The sequence below is a fragment of the Plutella xylostella genome, chromosome 23 (genome assembly GCF_932276165.1).
Source record: "Plutella xylostella chromosome 23, ilPluXylo3.1, whole genome shotgun sequence".
Lineage (NCBI taxonomy): Eukaryota > Metazoa > Arthropoda > Insecta > Lepidoptera > Plutellidae > Plutella > Plutella xylostella.
This window is the reverse complement of record NC_064003.1, coordinates 5,230,746-5,250,465: the sequence shown is the minus strand read 5'-3', so window position 1 is coordinate 5,250,465 and position 19,720 is coordinate 5,230,746. Positions and strand designations below refer to the sequence as shown.

General features: G+C 39.3%; 1 protein-coding gene across 1 annotated transcript in view; it reads left to right on the top strand.

Annotated features, from left to right (window-relative positions):
• Nucleotides 1-3,871: 3,871 nt before the first annotated feature.
• Nucleotides 3,872-19,720, top strand: part of LOC105394387 (proto-oncogene tyrosine-protein kinase ROS) — a 56,618-nt gene continuing 40,769 nt past the window's right edge. The window contains exons 1-2 of the mRNA XM_048629607.1: nucleotides 3,872-4,186; nucleotides 8,320-8,379. Coding sequence (XP_048485564.1) covers nucleotides 4,037-4,186; nucleotides 8,320-8,379 — 210 coding nt within the window. The 5' untranslated portion in view covers nucleotides 3,872-4,036. The remainder of the gene's footprint in view (nucleotides 4,187-8,319; nucleotides 8,380-19,720) is intronic.

Below are 19,720 nucleotides of genomic sequence, written 5' to 3'. Positions count from 1 at the left end.
GACCCTGAAAACCTTACCCTTGTAATAATTCCCAAATATCCTTATATCCTGGTGAGAGGTGTTACATATTTACCACTTATACAACCTTGCAAGCAGGTATCTGAAGAAAATTACCTATGCACTCATGAAAATAGAGCACCATACCCTGAAATTACATGCACTGAGGAGCTGATGACATTTAAAGAGCACCCGACTCACTGTAATCAGAATGCAGTGATTATAGAACAGATTAAGGTTCAGAAAATATCTATTAATAAATGGATATTATATAGCCGCAACACAACTATTATTGAAAAGCGATGTAATAGCGAAATAAGCCGTAACTCCATTAAGGGTACGTATATAATACTTATAGACGAACCCTGTGATCTCTACATTAACAATATGCAGCTGCATCATCAACGATCATATACCGAGAATATGTCATCAGAACGCATCCCTTCAATAAAACTGCCGGAACTACAAACCAGAGTAAACTCCAAGGAAAACGAGAATCCAGTAAATCTTCAAGGAATGGACCTCAGCGACCTGCAACACATGTCCTTCATGCTGAAACAACTCAATAGTGAAAGTGATAGTGAAATGGGCAATTCAGTGAAAGTGAAAAGCATTAGTCTAGGCACTCTTTTACTGTATTTTATTGTATTTTTAATGATTATTGTGTTTATTCTTAAAAATAGGAAAAAGCTCACTAATATGTTGCAGTGGCGAAATCATCGAGATGTGCATGTGCAACCCCCGATAATTTCGCTCTTAAGGAGGGAGGAGTTATGTACCCCCAAGTATCTCATCCTTAGAACTTTCTGGAACTTTAAATATAAATATAAACAGAGATACTGTAAGCATTGCAACATATTATATTGTTATTGCATCAGCCAGGATGCTGATGGATCATTCCACGAATCTCCAACTTTGTAAAGCATCAACTGTATGGAGTGTAGAGTGATGTATCAGCAGATTGGTCACGTAGGCCACTCTTAGTGTTAAGACTATGTCATTGTATGAGTCAGTATTAAACGGACCTCAAATCGGAACGGTTATGCTCGTCTTTAATTTTAGTTTTTAAAAACCTAATAGCGCGGACCCGCAATTTGACTATTTTGTCTGTATTTTTGTTTTTGTCTCATGTTCTATTTTTTTTGTCCTTGTTATTTTGTATAAGTATGTATTTCTTTTTCTTTAAATCTGTATAAACTTTTCTTTTTGTTGTTGTTGCTGTCTATGTGTCGAATATATGTATCTTTATCTTTATCTTCAAATCACGCAATCTATCGTTTGTTTTTTTTAGTGGCCACTGTCTATAGAAGAAATTCAGTCATTGACAATTTTACGTTACAAATTTATTTTTATTTATATTATTTTTATTTTTACATTTTCGTGGAGAACCAACAGCATTTTGTTAATGAATAATTATTACTTATGAACACATAACAACTTGATGTCATTAACAGAATGAACTTAGTAAACCGAGTAAACCTAACTCATCCAGAGGAAAAATAAAATATCTTTCTCTCTCTCTGAAAAACATACTTAATAGCCCAAAGTCGATGCTTCTAGCTATTAACATCTTTGAAATAAAATTGAGCCACCACCGTGTTACTGCCCTCATCAGATCCTCACGAGACCATACCTCAACCAGCACCAAGAGACTGCATTTTTGATCCCTAACCTGGTTCGTGCGTATTGTCATCACTTAGATCCATTCGCTATATTCCTGCTCCTCATCAGACCTTTACGAGACTGTAATGTCACGAGAATATTGCACACTATCTAATTTAATCTAATGTATTGAATATACTGGAAGAATTATGCTTCCTCAATTTTAAATCAAATTATGTTGGTGTCATAAAAGTTGAAAAAGTGCAATGACAACCAATGTGCAGTGATTTTGTATCTGTACACGATAAGATCGCGAGCTGTCAGTGCTGCCTAAACCGACGTGACCCTTCTTTGGAGGCCAGCGGCCGACTGAGTCAAACGTTGCTTGTGTTTATGATTTTATAACACAGAAAGCCGCCACGCCATAGATATTTGTATGAAGATTTGAGGGAAAAAAATTGCTCAAGTTTGCGATTAATTTACACAAAATAAGTGTGTTTTTATTAAAAAACAAGGTATTTAGCGCCTAGTCCAAGCATTTAACTTTATAATATGATAAAAATCATATGAAAATTCTTGATAATTACGACACAGTTGTTACAATACGGGACTGCTTTTTCGTGATATTCTGAATTTTATTGACAGTTATCCATAAGCATTTACTTGAATTGGAATCATTCAGCACCTAGCTAGACTCTTCGGCTACCTGTGTGATTTTTTTCAAGGTTGTAGAGCATCGTTTACTACATAATTCTATGACAATGCCAACCCTCGATTCCCCCTTGCCGACCCTTAAGTTGATATCAAATTGACTTATGTCAAATAGGTACATGTAATGTCAATATTATAAATCAGTGGTGAAAATTTCAATAGAACTTATAGCGACATCTCAACGAGCATGTCGGTACTACTACACCACACAGTGTAGCACACATACCCTGTGTATAACTTGCGCATCCGCCAATCGTACCCTGATGCTCGTCTTCTTGTAAAACTTTAATAATACTAGCATAGATGGCGCTGGTAATGAGATTTTTCTAATCTGTATATTTTATGAAAATAAACAAAACATAGGCAAGGGTAGCGTGTGGGACGCCCTCCGGCCCGCTGGACCGACGACCTTAGACAGGTGGTTGGTAATGACTGGATGAGGAAGGCCGAGGACAGACTGTTGAGGTGCTGCTTGTGAGATGCCTATGTGTACAGCAGTAGACGATTACGGGCTGATGATGATCATGAAGCCATTAACATTTAACAAGATTTCCACATTTATAAATAAGGTGTTGGACAGCATCCTGACAGCATGTGACTATTTTAATCTATTTATCTATTGACAATTTCTACCAGAAAACCATTGGATAGAAGAGAGTACTTAATTCATTAATGAAGACTCTTTATGGAATTATAAAAGAACAAGTTAACAATGTTACTTATAGACTATCGTGCCTGGCTTCTTATCAGCATAGTATAGGTTGGATTCTCATATGATAATATGTGATCATCCAGCGAGGCTGTCGGAATGCCCGATGTAGGTAAAGCGTGGGAAGCCCATTAGACCAGCTCACATTCAGTTTAATTGAACAAGATGTGGCGATCATGTGTATGGCCTTGTTGCTACTTTGATATACGGTGCTATAAAGTACACTTTAGGAATTAAGATCAACAGGGTCAAGTGAAATTGGTGTGAAAGCTTTGACTGGGTTTAGGACGGGTCGGTGAAGCGCCACGGTGCATAGTATGTAGGTAGTAATTAATAGTAGGTACGTAACTGATCATGATAATGTATCACTGTCTCAGAATATCTTGCTAGAGCGGTTTCATCATCATCATCATCACAACCCATCACGTTCCCATTGCTGGTACGGGTCTCCTTCCAATGAAGTAAGGGGTTAGGCCTAGTCCACTAAGCGAGCCCAGTGCGGTTGCCCCAACACAAGTTGTGTCCAGAAAACAACCACTTGAAATCGGTCACCAATCCAATGAGTGCCCGAGCCATGTGTTGCTTCACTACACTGATCAGATCCAGTTGTTGGTCCTACTAAATCCTCCTTAGTATTTATTTACTTACATTACATCCCTATAAGTACTATAATTAATTCATGCATTAAGTAAATAGGGTACAAAACTGTCGTACCCTATAACCAACGAACACACCTCACATTGTTTACCACCTGTACCTTCAACAAGTGCGTCCCCCGACGGGCAGGTAGACCGCGTCCCTCGTAGCGCGGCGTAGCGCTGCGTAGCACCCGCCACTCCCGCCAGTCGCTCGCCAGCTCTCATTGCGCACGCGCATCGCACCGCGCGCTTTTCAAACTTCGAACGTTATGATTCGCGCGTAAACATCAACCGCCCCGGGATCTACGAAAACTTTTTGAACTGTATTCTTCGGGTGGACAAAATGCGGTGATTTGTGTCAACAGAGTGTGTGGGCACAATGGGTTGGTCGCGGAATTGGCACGAATGGCTAGTGGTGCTCGGATTGGCTTTGTCCGCTTGGCCAATTGGCTGCAGCGATTACAGTGCCATCGCGGAGACATTTGGAGCGGAAGCTGTGGCGCGATGCAATGAGAAATGCCCGTTTCAGGTTAGCCTTTTAGCGATACTACTATCTGGATCTCTAGTTGTGTATGGTTGCGTACAACTTTTTATTAAAAAATGTGTTATCCGTTGTTTAAATGATAGATTCTAACTTATTAGCCATTGGAACTTTCAGAACTTTCAGGTTCCGTAGGTCCGTAAACTCTCTATAATATCTATCTATACACGCACCAAACACGCAGTCATGTATAAAAGTAATGTACGGCAGTGTAAATAATACAAATAAAATACAAATATTACTTAACTACACATATTTTAATAAATATTTCAATGGACTTATAACAACTGAAAGCAATTAGAAAGATAAAATTATAAAGCATATTGGCGCACCTTCATATGGGTTATTGTCTATGACCTTAAAAAACACTAGAGTATACTATAATTACATTAATTTAGTTACATGCCCATCTTAAAACATAATAAGTATTGTAAACAACCAAACATTCTCCTATGCTATATTTATGTGAGTAATAATAGGGGGCGGCTATCTTCATTGTTTTTGCGAAAAATATTTATCGCTTAGCATAATCTAACAGGAATAATATTTCAATCATAAAATAAATAACGTGTTAAGCTCTATATTTAGATGCACTAGCGGCTTTCATGGGAGTCGCTAATTGTGAACAATTAGTTGAGCGTTGAACCGACTCCGGCGCAGCGCAAACTAATACACACAACACAACGCAGACCTAGAGCGATAACCCATTCATTGTTTGTTGATCAATGAGCGGCTCATAGATTAATAGCAATCAACTCTTTCCTTAATCATTCTAAGTTCATTAAGTCAGAGTTTCTATTAGCTACGTTCTTGCCGACTTTAGAGTGGTTTTAATATCTAATTAATAAAATTTACTGTAAGCACGACAAAGTTTGCGAAAGTTTAGGCCGTTTCAGGTTGCAGAGGAGGACGCTACGTATCGCAAAGTCACTACAGGGTTTCTACAACTTTCTGTAGCGATTTCGCGATTCCACGACACATCCATAGAACTCACATTGAAAAGCTAAATGCAATGTACTGCCCTACTTCAAAAAGTAAATAAATATCCATTGGCGTACCTAAATGTTGGTTTATTGATGCGAATGTCTTATTAATTAATATTACTGTGAATCATTTTATATTAATTTCTTCTCGATAGTGCGGAGCTCGTAAATTTAATTTATACTTAACTGACTTTTGTTTAATTATGACCAAAGGTGCAGATAACAAACGTTTTAAAATGTTTGATCGCTGTTTTACACTGCAGACAGAACAAATAAAATTATTATCTTTTGGAGATTGTAGTCAACTATATAAAAATGCACTAAATGTCTCAAGAGACGTAAACTCGTTAGGGTTTCGTTCACAATGTTTTTCACCGTCATCATCATCCAGCTGGTAATCGTCTACTGCTGGAGCAAGGCCTATCCCAAGCAGGGCCTACAACACTCTGTCCTCAGTTTCTACGCGCTTCCTGTCTAAGGTCGGCAGATGAGCAGAGAGCTGGAGAGCGTTCCACGCTGCATTTCCTTGTTCCTGGTCACTTGAAGAAATTTTGCTGTAAAATTTATTTTGTTTTAACTCTATAGAAGATGTTTCATTTGTATTTTTAGTATTAGGTCCTTACATATGAAATTGGCGTTTTGTCGTACTGGCCACTTTGATCTCAAATATTACCTTTATGGTTAGGAATTCCAAATTCAAATTCATACAGCTATTTACTCATGCATTTGTGTTTCAAACCCCCTAATTCATTTGTTTTTTCTTCTTTTGTTTTTTTCTTTGTGTCACTCTGTTTACAAAATGGAAAACTTGAAATATCGCGTTATTTACGAGTATGAGTTCCACCGTGGCACCAGTGCTGCAGAAACGGCTCGAAGGATTAATGATGTGTATGGTGACGGTGTCGCAAAAGAAAACACAGTGCGTTTTTGGTTCCAACGTTTTCGTTCTGGAAATTTCGACCTGCAGAACAAGCCTCGTGGACGGCCGGAGACCAAAGTTGATAATGAAGAATTGAAGGCTATTGTGGAAGGGGATCCATCGCAAACCACGTCCGAGTTAGCTGCAGGCTCCGGTGTTAGTGATAAAACTATTCTAATCCACTTGAAGCAAATTGGGAAGGTGAAAAAGCTTGAAAGGTGGGTACCTCATGAATTGAGTGAAGCAAACCGACAAACGCGCGTCGACTGCTGCGTTACGTTACTCAACCGGCACAATAATGAAGGAATTTTAAATCGAATCATTACCTGTGATGAAAAGTGGATCCTCTACGATAATCGGAAGCGCTCATCGCAATGGCTGAACCCTGGCGAACCAGCCAAATCCTGCCCTAAGCGAAAATTGACTAAAAAAAGTTGCTTGTAAGTGTTTGGTGGACTAGTGCCGGTGTCGTTCACTACAGCTTTCTTAAATCTGGCCAGACGATTACGGCAGATATCTATTGTCAGCAACTGCAAACCATGATGGAAAAGCTAGCTGCTAAACAACCGAGGCTGGTCAATCGCTCTAGGCCACTGCTGCTTCAGGACAACGCTAGACCACACACTGCACAACAGACGGCTACCAAATTAGAGGAGCTTCAATTAGAATGTCTTAGACATCCACCGTACTCTCCGGACCTTGCTCCAACAGACTACCATTTTTTTCGCAATTTGGATAACTACTTGCAAGGAAAAAAATTCAACTCCGATGGGGCAGTCCAAACCGCCTTCAAAGATTTTATTGATTCCCGCCCGAATGGTTTTTTTAGTAAGGGGATCAATGAACTACCTATGAGATGGCAAAAGTGCATACATAGCAATGGTACATACTTTGATTAATTTAATATATTTCATTTAAAAAAAAAACGTCTTTATGTTCCTCCTATAGAAAACGCCAATTTCATATGTAAGGACCTAATATTTTATAATGTCAATTTATATTGTTTGAATAACTTTAGATATCTTAAGCCTAAGTTCCACGATACAGGTTCGCCTAGAGTGGAATTTGCATCCACAACACAAAATTTACTTAAACAATTTGTTAATAAGCGTTTTTTTTTCTTTACTTTATTTGATATCTCGTCTATCCCGCTATTTAGTACAGATTATCATGGATACACCAATATGTAGTAACAAGTAAAATTTTATACAAGGTACTTAACTTAGTACACCTGTTTTTTACAGGCAAGATTTTAATTCTTATTTTTTTAATTTATAGTATCGATATCACAATAGTGTTATCGATATAACAACAATCTGATGCGAATAGCGTGTAAAAAACAACTTACAAAAACCACCAAAAAAGCTAAACCGCACAGTATAGAGTTTCCATGCGAAGGAAGCCCTACATCTGATGAGGATCCGGTCACACGGTTTGCACCAGCTTTGGATAGTACCTGGGAATAAGCCATTTTGGATAAAACTAGTCATGTGTATGATGTGATCATGATCAATATGATCATGCATTAAAAGGTGCTATCAATACTATCTCCGTACCCCGAACTCATTTTGCAATGCGATTACACCTTACTTGATTCATGAATCCCTTAAACTATACTTAACAATAATTGCCAACAATTATGTACTCAGGAATTTATGAAAAGGAAAACCATATTTTTATATATCAGCAGTAACCACAATACAAAATATTTCAGAACACAAAAACTTTAGATGCACAGGTGATAAAAAATGTGCCGGTCGGTGATGTCCGTACGCGTATTGTCGCTGGTCTCGGTCCGGCGACTCCGGAAGTTGTGACGGACTACGGACCACCACTTACTGTGTACCGGCTAATAATTGGTCCTACTGTACTACTATAATTAACCTTAGAAGTAGGTACAGATAAAAGGAAGATTAATATTGTGTGGTTATTGTGAAGTAGATAGTTATGTTTTCGTACTTCGAATTCATTTCAGAAAGCCTACTATACTATGTTCGAGGGCTGTGCCGGGATGATCTTATTGCCAAATATAATCTGTCAGATGCCTACGAGCTAATTATCCATACGTTTGATTTGAACTTGTAAAAAAATTACACGACGCAATAAACGATACCTATCTGATGTAATTTCACCCTGCATTATCATGCAACGCCCCCTGTATTCAGTAGAATTGTTATTCTATTCTGGCAATATATGATATCAGTTTATGTTTGTTACAGAATCGCACCGGAGTGAGTCACTTCGATCTCACCTGCGGGTACGACTGCAGCATGCAACAGGTCTGTCCATAGAATATTTTTTTTTACCAACACAATATTCTTGAGTTTTGTTGAGGTTTAGCGCTGATTTTCAATAGTCAGATAAATCATAAATGATATCTGAGGAATTAAATTTATCCTGTCACTGTCTAATACAAACATTCTAACGCGACAGCATGAGCATTATTCCTCAGATAACCTTTATCTGACCATTGAAAAATCAGCCCTTAGGGTGGTATCGTGTTTTTGTGTGCGAGACATAAACACGATACGACGTTTTAAAATATCCTTTCTTAAGTGTTATAGCTACGCCAACGTTGTATTCACCACCGCTCCCAACTCTAGGCGGCGGCACTTGAACAGAGCTACGTCCCTTTCTATGATCGTGTGTGTCTTTGATCAACGTCGCGTCGTAAATACGTCTCCTTCCAACTCGCAGGTGTTCAATGGAATAGTGATACGACACGACGTCATATCGTGTTTAAGTGTCGCAGGTCGCAGCCCTTATTCAGGCTGAAGCAATGAAAGTAAGGATGGCCGCTGACCAACGGCAACGCCCCGAATGGACGCGTAGTTCAAATATTCAAAATTAATCCTGTTGGAGTCATGCTTCATACATTTCTAGCATAGATCTGAATAAAAACCCTTATTTCTTATCTCTCTACTGTATTATTATAATTTAATATGCCGATATCTACGATTTTATAGTTAAGTTATTACGAGATATTTTGACAAAACCTTAACATTTTTGGGAAGTCGTATTAACATTATCACAAGTTTAGTGTATAATCTACCTTTATGTCTAGCGTTTGTGGACTATGAGAAAGCCTTTGATTCTATTGAGCTCTGGGCGATGCTTCAATCCCTTCAGCGGTGCCATATAGACTATCGCTATATCGAGGTGTTGAGATGTATGTACAATGCTGCCACAATGTCAGTTCGATTACACGAACATAGCACAAAACCGATCCAGTTGCAAAGGGGCGTGAGACAGGGAGATGTTATTTCTCCGAAACTGTTCACCTGTGCACTGGAAGATGTTTTTAAGCTTGTAGAGTGGAAAAGACTGGGCATTAACGTCAATGGCGAATATATCTCTCATCTACGATTTGCTGATGACATAGTTATTATGGCGGAAACGCTGGAGGAGTTAGGCGAAATGCTCACAGACCTCAATGATGCCTCTAAACAAGTTGGGCTGAAAATGAACATGGACAAGACAAAGGTCATGTCGAACGAACATGTTTCATCATCGCCCGTAACTGTAGGAGGTGTCACCATCGAAGTTGTTGATCAGTATCCCTACCTAGGACAAGCGATCCGATTAGGAAAATCCAACTTCGATAAAGAGGTAGCTCGTAGAATCCAACTCGGATGGGCAGCGTTCGGGAAATTACGACACATCTTCACTGAAAACATACCTCAGTGTCTGAAAACAAAAGTTTTCAATCAGTGCGTGTTGCCAGTGATGACTTACGGAGCCGAGACGTGGTGCTTCACCAAAGGGCTTATCCACAAGCTCAGAGTTGCTCAGCGTGCTATGGAAAGGGCTATGTTAGGCGTGTCCCTGCGAGATAGGATTCGTAATGAAGAAATCCGCAGGAGAACTAAAGTTACCGACATAGCCAAAAGGATTAGCACGCTGAAGTGGCAATGGGCTGGCCACGTAGCCCGCAGAGCCGACGACCGCTGGAGTAGAAAGGTTCTGGAGTGGAGACCCCGTGTCGGCAAACGGCGTGTCGGTCGCCCCCCAACCCGTTGGTCTGATGATCTGCGGAAGGTAGCGGGAAGCCGCTGGATGCAGATGGCGGGTGACCGTTTGGGGTGGCGATCGTTAGGAGAGGCCTATGTCCAACAGTGGACTACGGAAGGCTGAGAGAGAGAGTGTGTAGTCACAAAAATCACATTACATTTCTAAAACAAAGAACCCTATAAAACATGTTGATAAGCATGCAACTTATTGGTAGAACAGTAAATTTTTTATTTCTCGCCACTATGTTGGTAAGTGGCTTTTGGTACTACGTTACTTACTAGTATTTAGAGATGGTTATAACTTATGACTCTTGCGATTCTCCTGTATTTCGTATTATAACTAATACGATAAATTTGATGTAAGATAGTTATATTTCAATTATAGATCACTGGGGTCACATTGAAGCTTTGGCATCTGGCTTAGATACTCCACACGAATATTATCGCCCTGGTAATAGCGCACGTAGATAAGAAAATCATCATTTTAAGACCTCTTTGCCATGTGCCCATTTAATCGTACGGTTTTCCAAAACATTTCGATAATAATGCACATTAAGATAGCTACAACTCAAAATATTAATAGTTAATAAACTGTTGCTAATGATAAATAAGATAAACTTATAATGATAGCCTAAACTGAATTTGTAAATAAATAAAAAAATATATTGTCTGATATACTTAGACAATATATTTTTAATAATTAACAAACACACTCAAATAAGATTCATAGGATTGTGATAATAATCTGTAACATTTACACAAGTCCAGAACTGGACAAAGAAACCTGGCTTGTTCAAGAAACAACATGGACAGTTTGTTTAAAAAATCATCACCCTAAAACACTTAATACCAAGGTGCAAGTTAAATACAAACAGATCTAAAAGTAAAATAGCATCAGTCGACTGCCAACCACACGATTGTTATCCATCATTTAACATTTCCAAAAACTGACATTAAACGCTCCCGCCGTAACATGACAGTTAGTGCTGGTTTATGTCAAAATTATCAGTTACGGTCAATTTACGACCCAACCCTGCGCGCGCGCAAAAAAGCTCAAGTGGCGGAGTCTAGGCCCACCCTCACATCGAAACGTCGACCCAATTGACTCGTTTCTATTTATTTGATGGATCCAATACAAGTTTGTATGGCATCTATTCACAAACTGACAGAAAACAAATTGAGGAATCAATTATGCCATATTCGGTTGTAATTGATAGTTCTGGTTAGCCTTTTTGCCGCATCAAGTGTAACATCCGTTATTTATGACGGATGTTAAGGACTTTCATAGTGGCTTTTTTAACTTCTAATAGGAATAATTGAACAGCCACGTGATATACCGGTCAGCAATATTTGGTATCTAATCTGCTGCAACAGCAATCATGTAAAAATATCTTGTAATCACCAAAGGTCTCGAATTAAAAACCCTGAGAGAGGTAGCAACTCTTGTTACCACTATATCCGTTTTACTTATTTCTTCTTCTCAATAGTTGTCAGTTTATCAGACTCGATGTTAAGTGTCAGTACTCACCTATACCATGGCTGAACTTTTCATCACGGAAGATCCTGTGTTTACACAAACAGATGAAAGTGTAAACTTGAAGAGTGCCTTAACTATCACTTTTCACTCCATTTCGTCCCTTTCATCTGAATTGTGTTCTTGGAAATGTTTCTTGTAATTAACCTATCCGCTTGGAATCTAAACAAACAGAAAGGTGCGACTGTGCGATTCAAACAAAATGCCGAAGGTAGTAGCTAAGTACTTCATAGAAATAAATCATAGCATTTCCTTTATCGATTTCAGTAAAAGCTTTTCATGAGTGCGGTCTGTATTATTGCAGCAATATTTTTCAAAGTCAAATGAGGGCATGGTTTTTTAACGGTTCATGAAAGTTTTTGGATCTACGCTGCTGCAAACAGACCATCATCATCATATCGTCCACTTAACAGGACAATACCGCGGCCATGCAGATGCACACCAAATCTACATAACCTCTGTTCTTCCATTGAACTATATGCAGTGGACCAGGGGTGTAGGAGTGCAGTGGTGGTCAACCCGGGCGCGTGAGAGCCGCCGCGGCCGGATGCACGCAGGAAGGAAGCAGCTAGTTGTACTCACTCCCCTCGCATCTATTTTAGATCTCCTTTTTTATTTTATGTCATACCATCAGTACCCACCCAGTGTTTCAAATGAAGATTTTTATGAGCCCCGTCGATTTCAATTCAATCCGTTTTTGCAACATCCTGCTGTTAAACGCTGCAACTAGCCAGAATAGAAACCATCAGGAAAAAAATGTGAAGGTCTAGACATCCTAGATACCGGTAAACAATCTATTAATACAAGTAATGTGTGTCCAGAGCCTGCCACCCCTCAGGATTTGTAGGTAAACTGTGAATGGAGTGGAACTAAAACAATTGAACCGGATCGCTGGTCAAATACCGATACAGAGATGGCTCCGACCCACCAATAATAATAGTTCCTATGGTGCTAATAACAAGGGCTATTTGTTGGGGAAGGTATGGTGTATGATTCCATGTTTACTATAGGAATGGTTCCATGGCCGCGCTTCGCTTGTCATATTGTTCGGAAATGGACAAACGCCATCGGAAGTCAATTATGCGTTGTAAGTACTGCAATGTTATTTATGTGAGAAAAACATTTTAATTCCTGCCGCTATTCTTTTCTGAACAAACCCGTTGCCATACACGCTGAATTTAAAACGAAATAAGCGTGAAAACCGTGAGAAAAGGGGATTTTGGATTTATTTATTCATATTCACAATACATTAACTACCGTAAGCGCTCTAGTGTTGCAATCAAAACTTTTGAACTGTAATGAGAGTGTGCAACGAACTCTGTCAGGTGTCTCATGAATATTCCAAATGTCCGTATGTAGGACCTGCTGTGACCTTATAATGTATGCGCCCTTATCAAATTATGCCGGTTCGGTTAGCGACACCAAAGCACATAATTTTACGTGCTATTTTAATTGTAGAGACTCAGTTCAGTGACCAATACAGGAACCATTTAAGGCAACAAGCTAAAGGATTGTGAACATGTTGATACAGAAAAGAAACGACGCGTCGCGGCTATACTGTCGGTCAAAGTCAAACTTAAACATAATTTAGCCAAAGATTTTCGGCTCGACGGATATTTCTTCAAGTTTGACCACTGATGGAAGAATGGAAGAAGTATTGACATGGCATAACTAAGAGAAAAGAGTTGATAGATTGCTGATATCAAACACACTAATGTATGATATCCAGTAACAAGTCACCAGGCCATAATGCGCCCGTAGATGCGTCCATGACGTCCACTCTAGCGTTCACACGAGAACTTTCTCCGTTCCTATTCAAGTGCAAGCGCATCGCAAGTCATACAAATCATATAATGTTTGTACGACTGCATGTATGAGAGTAATCATGGCTAATTGAAATATGCGTTGCCACTCGGCCCTTTTATTAGCTGATTAACGCTAACGTTCATTTGTTTGTTTTTTGTGCGTAAAATTTGTTAGCTTCATGAAACTGAATTTTTGGCACGACATTTTTGTATTTGTAACTTTTTTTGGACCAAATTAATTAAAGTCCGTTAGGTTCATATTAAAATAGATGTTTCTTCAGTTAATCTTCATATTTAGGTACCTAATACCCGCGATACTCTAAAATATTCTCGATACCTATAGTGTTATTGTTGCTATAGACATAATTTCCGTGTTCGCATATGACATTCTAAGTTATTCTTAGGGCGTCTTGCACAACAAAGTTAAATACAATTAAATAGTTTGTCTCTTGCTCTGACAGTATAATGTCAGAGCAAGAGGTCATAGATTTAATTTTATTTAACTTTGTTGTGCAAGACGCCCTTAACTCTCAAATGTTACTCTTATATTTTATTCCGGGACTGCAATCCCGTACACAAATTGCAATCCCGCAATCAATTATCGTGCAGATGCGGGATTGCAGTCCCGTAATACAATATATAGTCTCTATAGTCTCCACTCATTAAACTCTCTCTTTGTCTTCACCGTTAATTGCCTTACAGCTTGCACCCAAACACGAGAGACCTAGGCCTTGATAGTCTGTCTGGCGCTTCCTGGACACTGATTAACTTTTTAATTACCTGAGTAATTGTTACTATAAATAGGCTTCCTATGTTTCTGCCATGTTACTGCTTGAGTTTGTGCTTGAATATGAACGAGTTCATATTTGTATATTTGAAGCTATTTGGGTATTTGAGTAGACTAATACATAATACATATGTGGACCTGTTTAGTTTTTTTTTTCTATCAGAGGTGTCTCCTAACTTATTCACTCTAAGTTTGATAAAAAAGCTCAGGAATCTTTAGTTAAATACTGCTATGGTTTGATTAAAATGTCGTTAAAAAATACTATGACAGCGCATGCGCATAGTCCTGCTTTTATATCGATTCGTTGTTGTAACAGAAGTTCCTGGATCGAGTCAAAGTTCACTCTATCTGCTCCACAGAACATTCCGTCTGAACCCCATCGCAGAATCGGCTCACGACTCGGTTCGTTGTCATAACCACAACTGCAGTCGACTCCGGCGGCCGCTAATTCCTATTTCCTCATTATGTTCGGACCAGCGGCCCCCGCGCCCATTCAACGCCCGCCCCCGCCCCGCGCCCGCCCCTCATCCGCCGAGAGAACTGCCGCCGCTGCACTCATCCAGTGTGAAGTGTTGTGATTTATTGTCCATTTATTGGGCTACTCGGCTGAGCCGACGGCAAATATAGATCGGCTCTTTCCTTCTGCTGATTCGCGCATACAGATATGCGGTATGGTGGGTTGGTGGCATTTGCCACTGCTGCTTGTGCTTACACATTTGCCGATGTTGCTAAGCTTACATATTAATAATTTGAGTCATCTTACAAAAGCAACACGAATGCTACATCTCCAGTTTTCGAGTTTACGAGGGTATGTTCATAACCCAATAATCTGATAAAATACCACCATTCCACCTAGATTGCAATTCACTTAAGTACCCTTTTACTACCCAAAAGAAAAAGAGCATTCGGAGCGGCTTCAACATTCATAGAGTGGATCACTCTGGAGAGGCCTAGAGGCGGGAAGTGCTGTGGGGCCCAAATTGTCCCCGCATTATCCAATTGCCCGCTCAACTGTTTGGCGTGAGCCCACGCGCTCCTTGCGCGCATATTTTGGCCTTATTCCTGCTGCCACCTGATGGTGTCATAGATTTGCGCTTTGGGACACGATATTCTTTAAGCCTTTGGTTTGGGTGCTGTACGGACCCCCCCTGTCCGGGTCAGTAGGATTTTTGGGGCCTTATACGACAGGTTAAAATTGATATTTTTGTGAGTAATAAGTACTTACTTACCAATAATAAAAAATCATATTGAAATACAAGTAAGAAGACCTGAATTGTTATAGCGTCTGGAAAATCTGGAAATGCATTGCCGTCAACCTTAAAAATGTTAGCAGGTACAAGAGTAATAGGTAGGTTTACTCGTCAATTGATACTCAGGTTGCCTTACGTGGTATTCCTACAGCATGCCCAATAAGGGAAATGCTTAATAAACACCTAGATTCTTGAAGTCACGTAAGCACGTAATCCCTGGCAAGGCAGGTAGATACCAATTACAGTAAATATACTAATAGTGGCCTGAACTTGAATATTAGGAAAGGAATATCAGGGAAAATTGTAACTTGTCACGAAATTGTGTTACGAGGTGAGACTAGACTAGGTATGTGACTTTATTTGTCAAATTTTGTGACCCAAAGTCAAGTGAGAAAGGTCAGGGTCATTCTACAACTCTACCTCTGGTTCCTGTAGGTGTAGAGATTCATGGTTTCAAATGTATGTTGCCTCTTCTGGTTCTAACAGACATAAGTAAATCACGGTACAATCTACGTTGGCTATTATATCTATAAGTAGCCAATAATTATAATTGTATTTGATAATTGTATAGGTACTTATTTGTCCCAGACGCTCGTAAAATTCTGACTATTGTGATGCTGATAAATTGGCGCCATATTAGAAAACACACGCCTCAGCCACTATCGACCGCTGAACCGCTCGTGTAAAAACCATAATCTGTGTTGGCAATAAACAATTTATTATGATAAATAATGGAATATCGCGTTTTAACTAGAGTTTATCTCAGGTCAGTAACGAACTAACCACTGAGTAAGGGAAACTAACAAGCATTTACTAAAAGTTGCTGGCGCCAGTTCTTTTTGTATGCCTAAATTTCTCTACACTGATATAAATGATAAACAGCAATGTGTTTTTTTTATAAGGATTAGGTAAATAAAAATATAATTTATTGAACTTGATCGCATTTAAGAAGTCAAAAGATCGGGAAGCCAAATATGTTATCTTTCACAAAAATATTGCCAAAACAACAACAACATACTTACAACGACTTTGTTTTGTATGATAAGCTCAGTTCAGTAGACATTGCTTCATGCGGTGGTCGCAGTAGGTATCTATAGCAATCATAAATAAACAATGTGGATGGTCCTAGCCATAGCAATTAAGAAGGAAATGGGTGGTAGTACTTTCACAGCGCCCTGCGTCCGGCGCGCCTGCGCTCTCAATTGGACTTCCGAGCCCATTTCCGAAATCGCTCACACAAAGAGCTGGTGCGACATGGTTCTAACTACCAGCACGGGACGGGAGGGAAATTACTATTGTTTTGTTATTACGGCACGAGACAGGATGTCGGCTAATTAGACGTTAATTTACTTACGAGCTTTATTTAAACGGTCGCATGCGCCGACGCTTTGTTATAGATCAGTATTTTTATTTTTGTGTCATTCTAAATGGACACAAGTTTTATAAATTTTGACGTACGGTTTGGCTGACTTTGGATGGCGTGATCCTGATGAACTGATATCAACAGCAGCCGCATTTGAATAAATCATCTACAATGTGACAAGAGCACGTCAGGAAGATTGACAAGTGGACGAGTCGAAGGCCGGCGATCTCGTTAAGGTCACAGTCAGACACGCGGACAATTTGTGGTGGGCTCCAGTTAGGGTGGCGGCGGCGGAGAGGCGTGGTGTTGTGACAGGCGGAAGACCCGAGTTAGGGAGACGATGCCCAAATATTCACGACACGCATACGTCAAAATTAATCAAGGCTTGACATGTTTTTGGTTAGTCTATTATGGATGATTGCTAACTGTCCAAGTTGAGACGACGCTGATGTTGCAACGCATCATTATTACCTTATTTCACATAACAAACCTTTATCTACCAGCTAAACTTTCTTAATAGCCAGTAGCCAGACTTGAAAAAAAAACTCGAACCGCACTTGAATTTGGAACGGCGCGATAAAAGCAACCGCAACCAGCCAGCACCTGACGTCATGTCGGATCCTGGCGTTGATTCCCTTGCCCCAGATTCGTTGATGAGCATGAGTTGCGCGCGAATCGCTCAGGGGCCGCGACCCGCCAATTAAACACCCGAAACAAACCAACTAACGGATCATGCTGTATACCATTGGGCGCGTACTGCTAATCAAGTAATCAGACAGATTTAGATTTTCAGCTGAAATTATATGTAGGTACTTACACTTAATAGTTTAAATCGAAAAATAAAAACCTCTAGGATCATTATAACGTGTGTTATTAATGCATGTGTGTTTCTAATAAATGATCGGCCCTGATTGTAGTCGGTGACATAGCTAATGTAGGTATTAAATTTCTTTGTTGTTGTTATTTATACTATCGATTTAATCTATTCTGTTCTCTAAATTCATGCCAATCAATTATGATGATGAGACTAAAAAAGGCTTAAATATTGAATGAGGAATGTTTAATAAGTGCACAAATATTTGTCCAAGACTATCTATCACTAATTTCGTAATATGTTTGACTACATTTGTTACGTAAGTATCTTCTAACCTAATTTAATTACGGTGGTATCAATCATGTTTATCTGTTTGTAAAAATATTGAATAATTACTTAGATGAAGTTATTACTGCGCACGACCGCCCACCGCTCTACTAATTGAATTTTATCGAAACGATGTTGGTACTTTATTATTTCGACACCATCTGTGCACCCATCGCGGCACAAGCCACACAAATTGCAGGATATCCCAAAATACGGAAATTACTAAAATCAGCGGTAGTCAGTGACAGGTTTTTTTGAGATTTTAGATAAAGGACAAGTTTTTTGAGCATTTGGAGGTGAAGTAAAGAAGCACCTGAGACATCCGGTCACCGCCCCACGACTAATGGCCGGCCGACCGTGGAAATCCGTTACAAATAATAGCATTTTTAACCCTAAAAATATACAGCTTACAAGTGCCTCTACCGTTGACTTTAAAACTTGTGGGAATGCCAAAAAAATGCCAGACATTGCCACTGTGATAAGATTACGTAAACTCCTCAAGTGCTTTGTAAAAGCTCGTGATAGATTGTTTGGGTGAACACTCGAAGCATCTGTGTTGTTGCCAGACGTAAACAAAACAGGACGCGAAACGGGGTTTCTGCAAGAAACTTTAGAAACAGAACTTTTGAGAGTGTGACTGACATTGTGCAATATGGAAGGCATCGTGAGAAACGTACGTTTATGAATATGAGATATAATCCAAACCAGAAATAGAACTGAAATGATTTGGAGTTAAAATTTAAAGGTTTCAATAAATAATGTTCCAACCATGTAAGTATATCTTTCAAAATTTTAATGAGGATGCACCAAATGTGTGATGAACAAAAAATTAGAGGCAATTACAATGTAATTGTATTAAACAAAGAAGATAAGTGTCGGGGTCATAATTGGATTAGAACCCGCACCATTAGACGTGTTTGATGTAAATCATTCTCTATGCTAATAGGGCTGCTTGCCGTCCTGTCATCACATCATTTACATACCTAATGGTATTATGTGGATTCTCCATTGATAGATTACTTTATAGCCCCCTACTATTTATGCGTTTTATACATAGGTACATTATACATGAACTTTTACCGCATTGTTCATAATTTATGATACGTCTATCTCTCTGAAAATAAAGAATGACAAAAATATATAACTTTCATCCAGCAACTTGATTTGATACATGCTGTTAAATCAGGGGTCGGCAAGTAGTTTTAGGTAGAGTCCGGATATTGGTCGAAAATTTTTTAAAGGTCCAGAAAAAAAACTGATAATAATTGAGTAAGTACAGCTATTTATTACTAAAATTAGAAAAAAAAAATGTATCGGCGGTCTTGAGCCAGGTTTTAATAGTTTGGTTCCGTGAAGAACTGGACGACCGAATGGCGTAGTGGTTAGTGACCCTGACTACTGAGCCGAAGGTCCCGGGTTCGATTCCCGGCTGGGGCAGATATTAGTTTAAACACAGATATTTGTTCTCGGGTCTTGGATGTGCCCGTAAAATGGCAATAGGCCCGCCCCCTATTACATTGGGACTAACATAACACTCTGGCGAAAAGTGGGTGCAGCAATGCACCTCTGCCTACCCCGCAAGGGAGTACATTAGTACAAGGCGTGAGTGTGTGTGTGTGTAAGAACAGCTAATTCGAAGAGTGTCTTCTAAGTGAGTGTCTTATTAATCTCAAACAGGATTTGTTTTAAAAAAAATCTGAAAATTTTAAAAAGATGTTTCGCATATATTA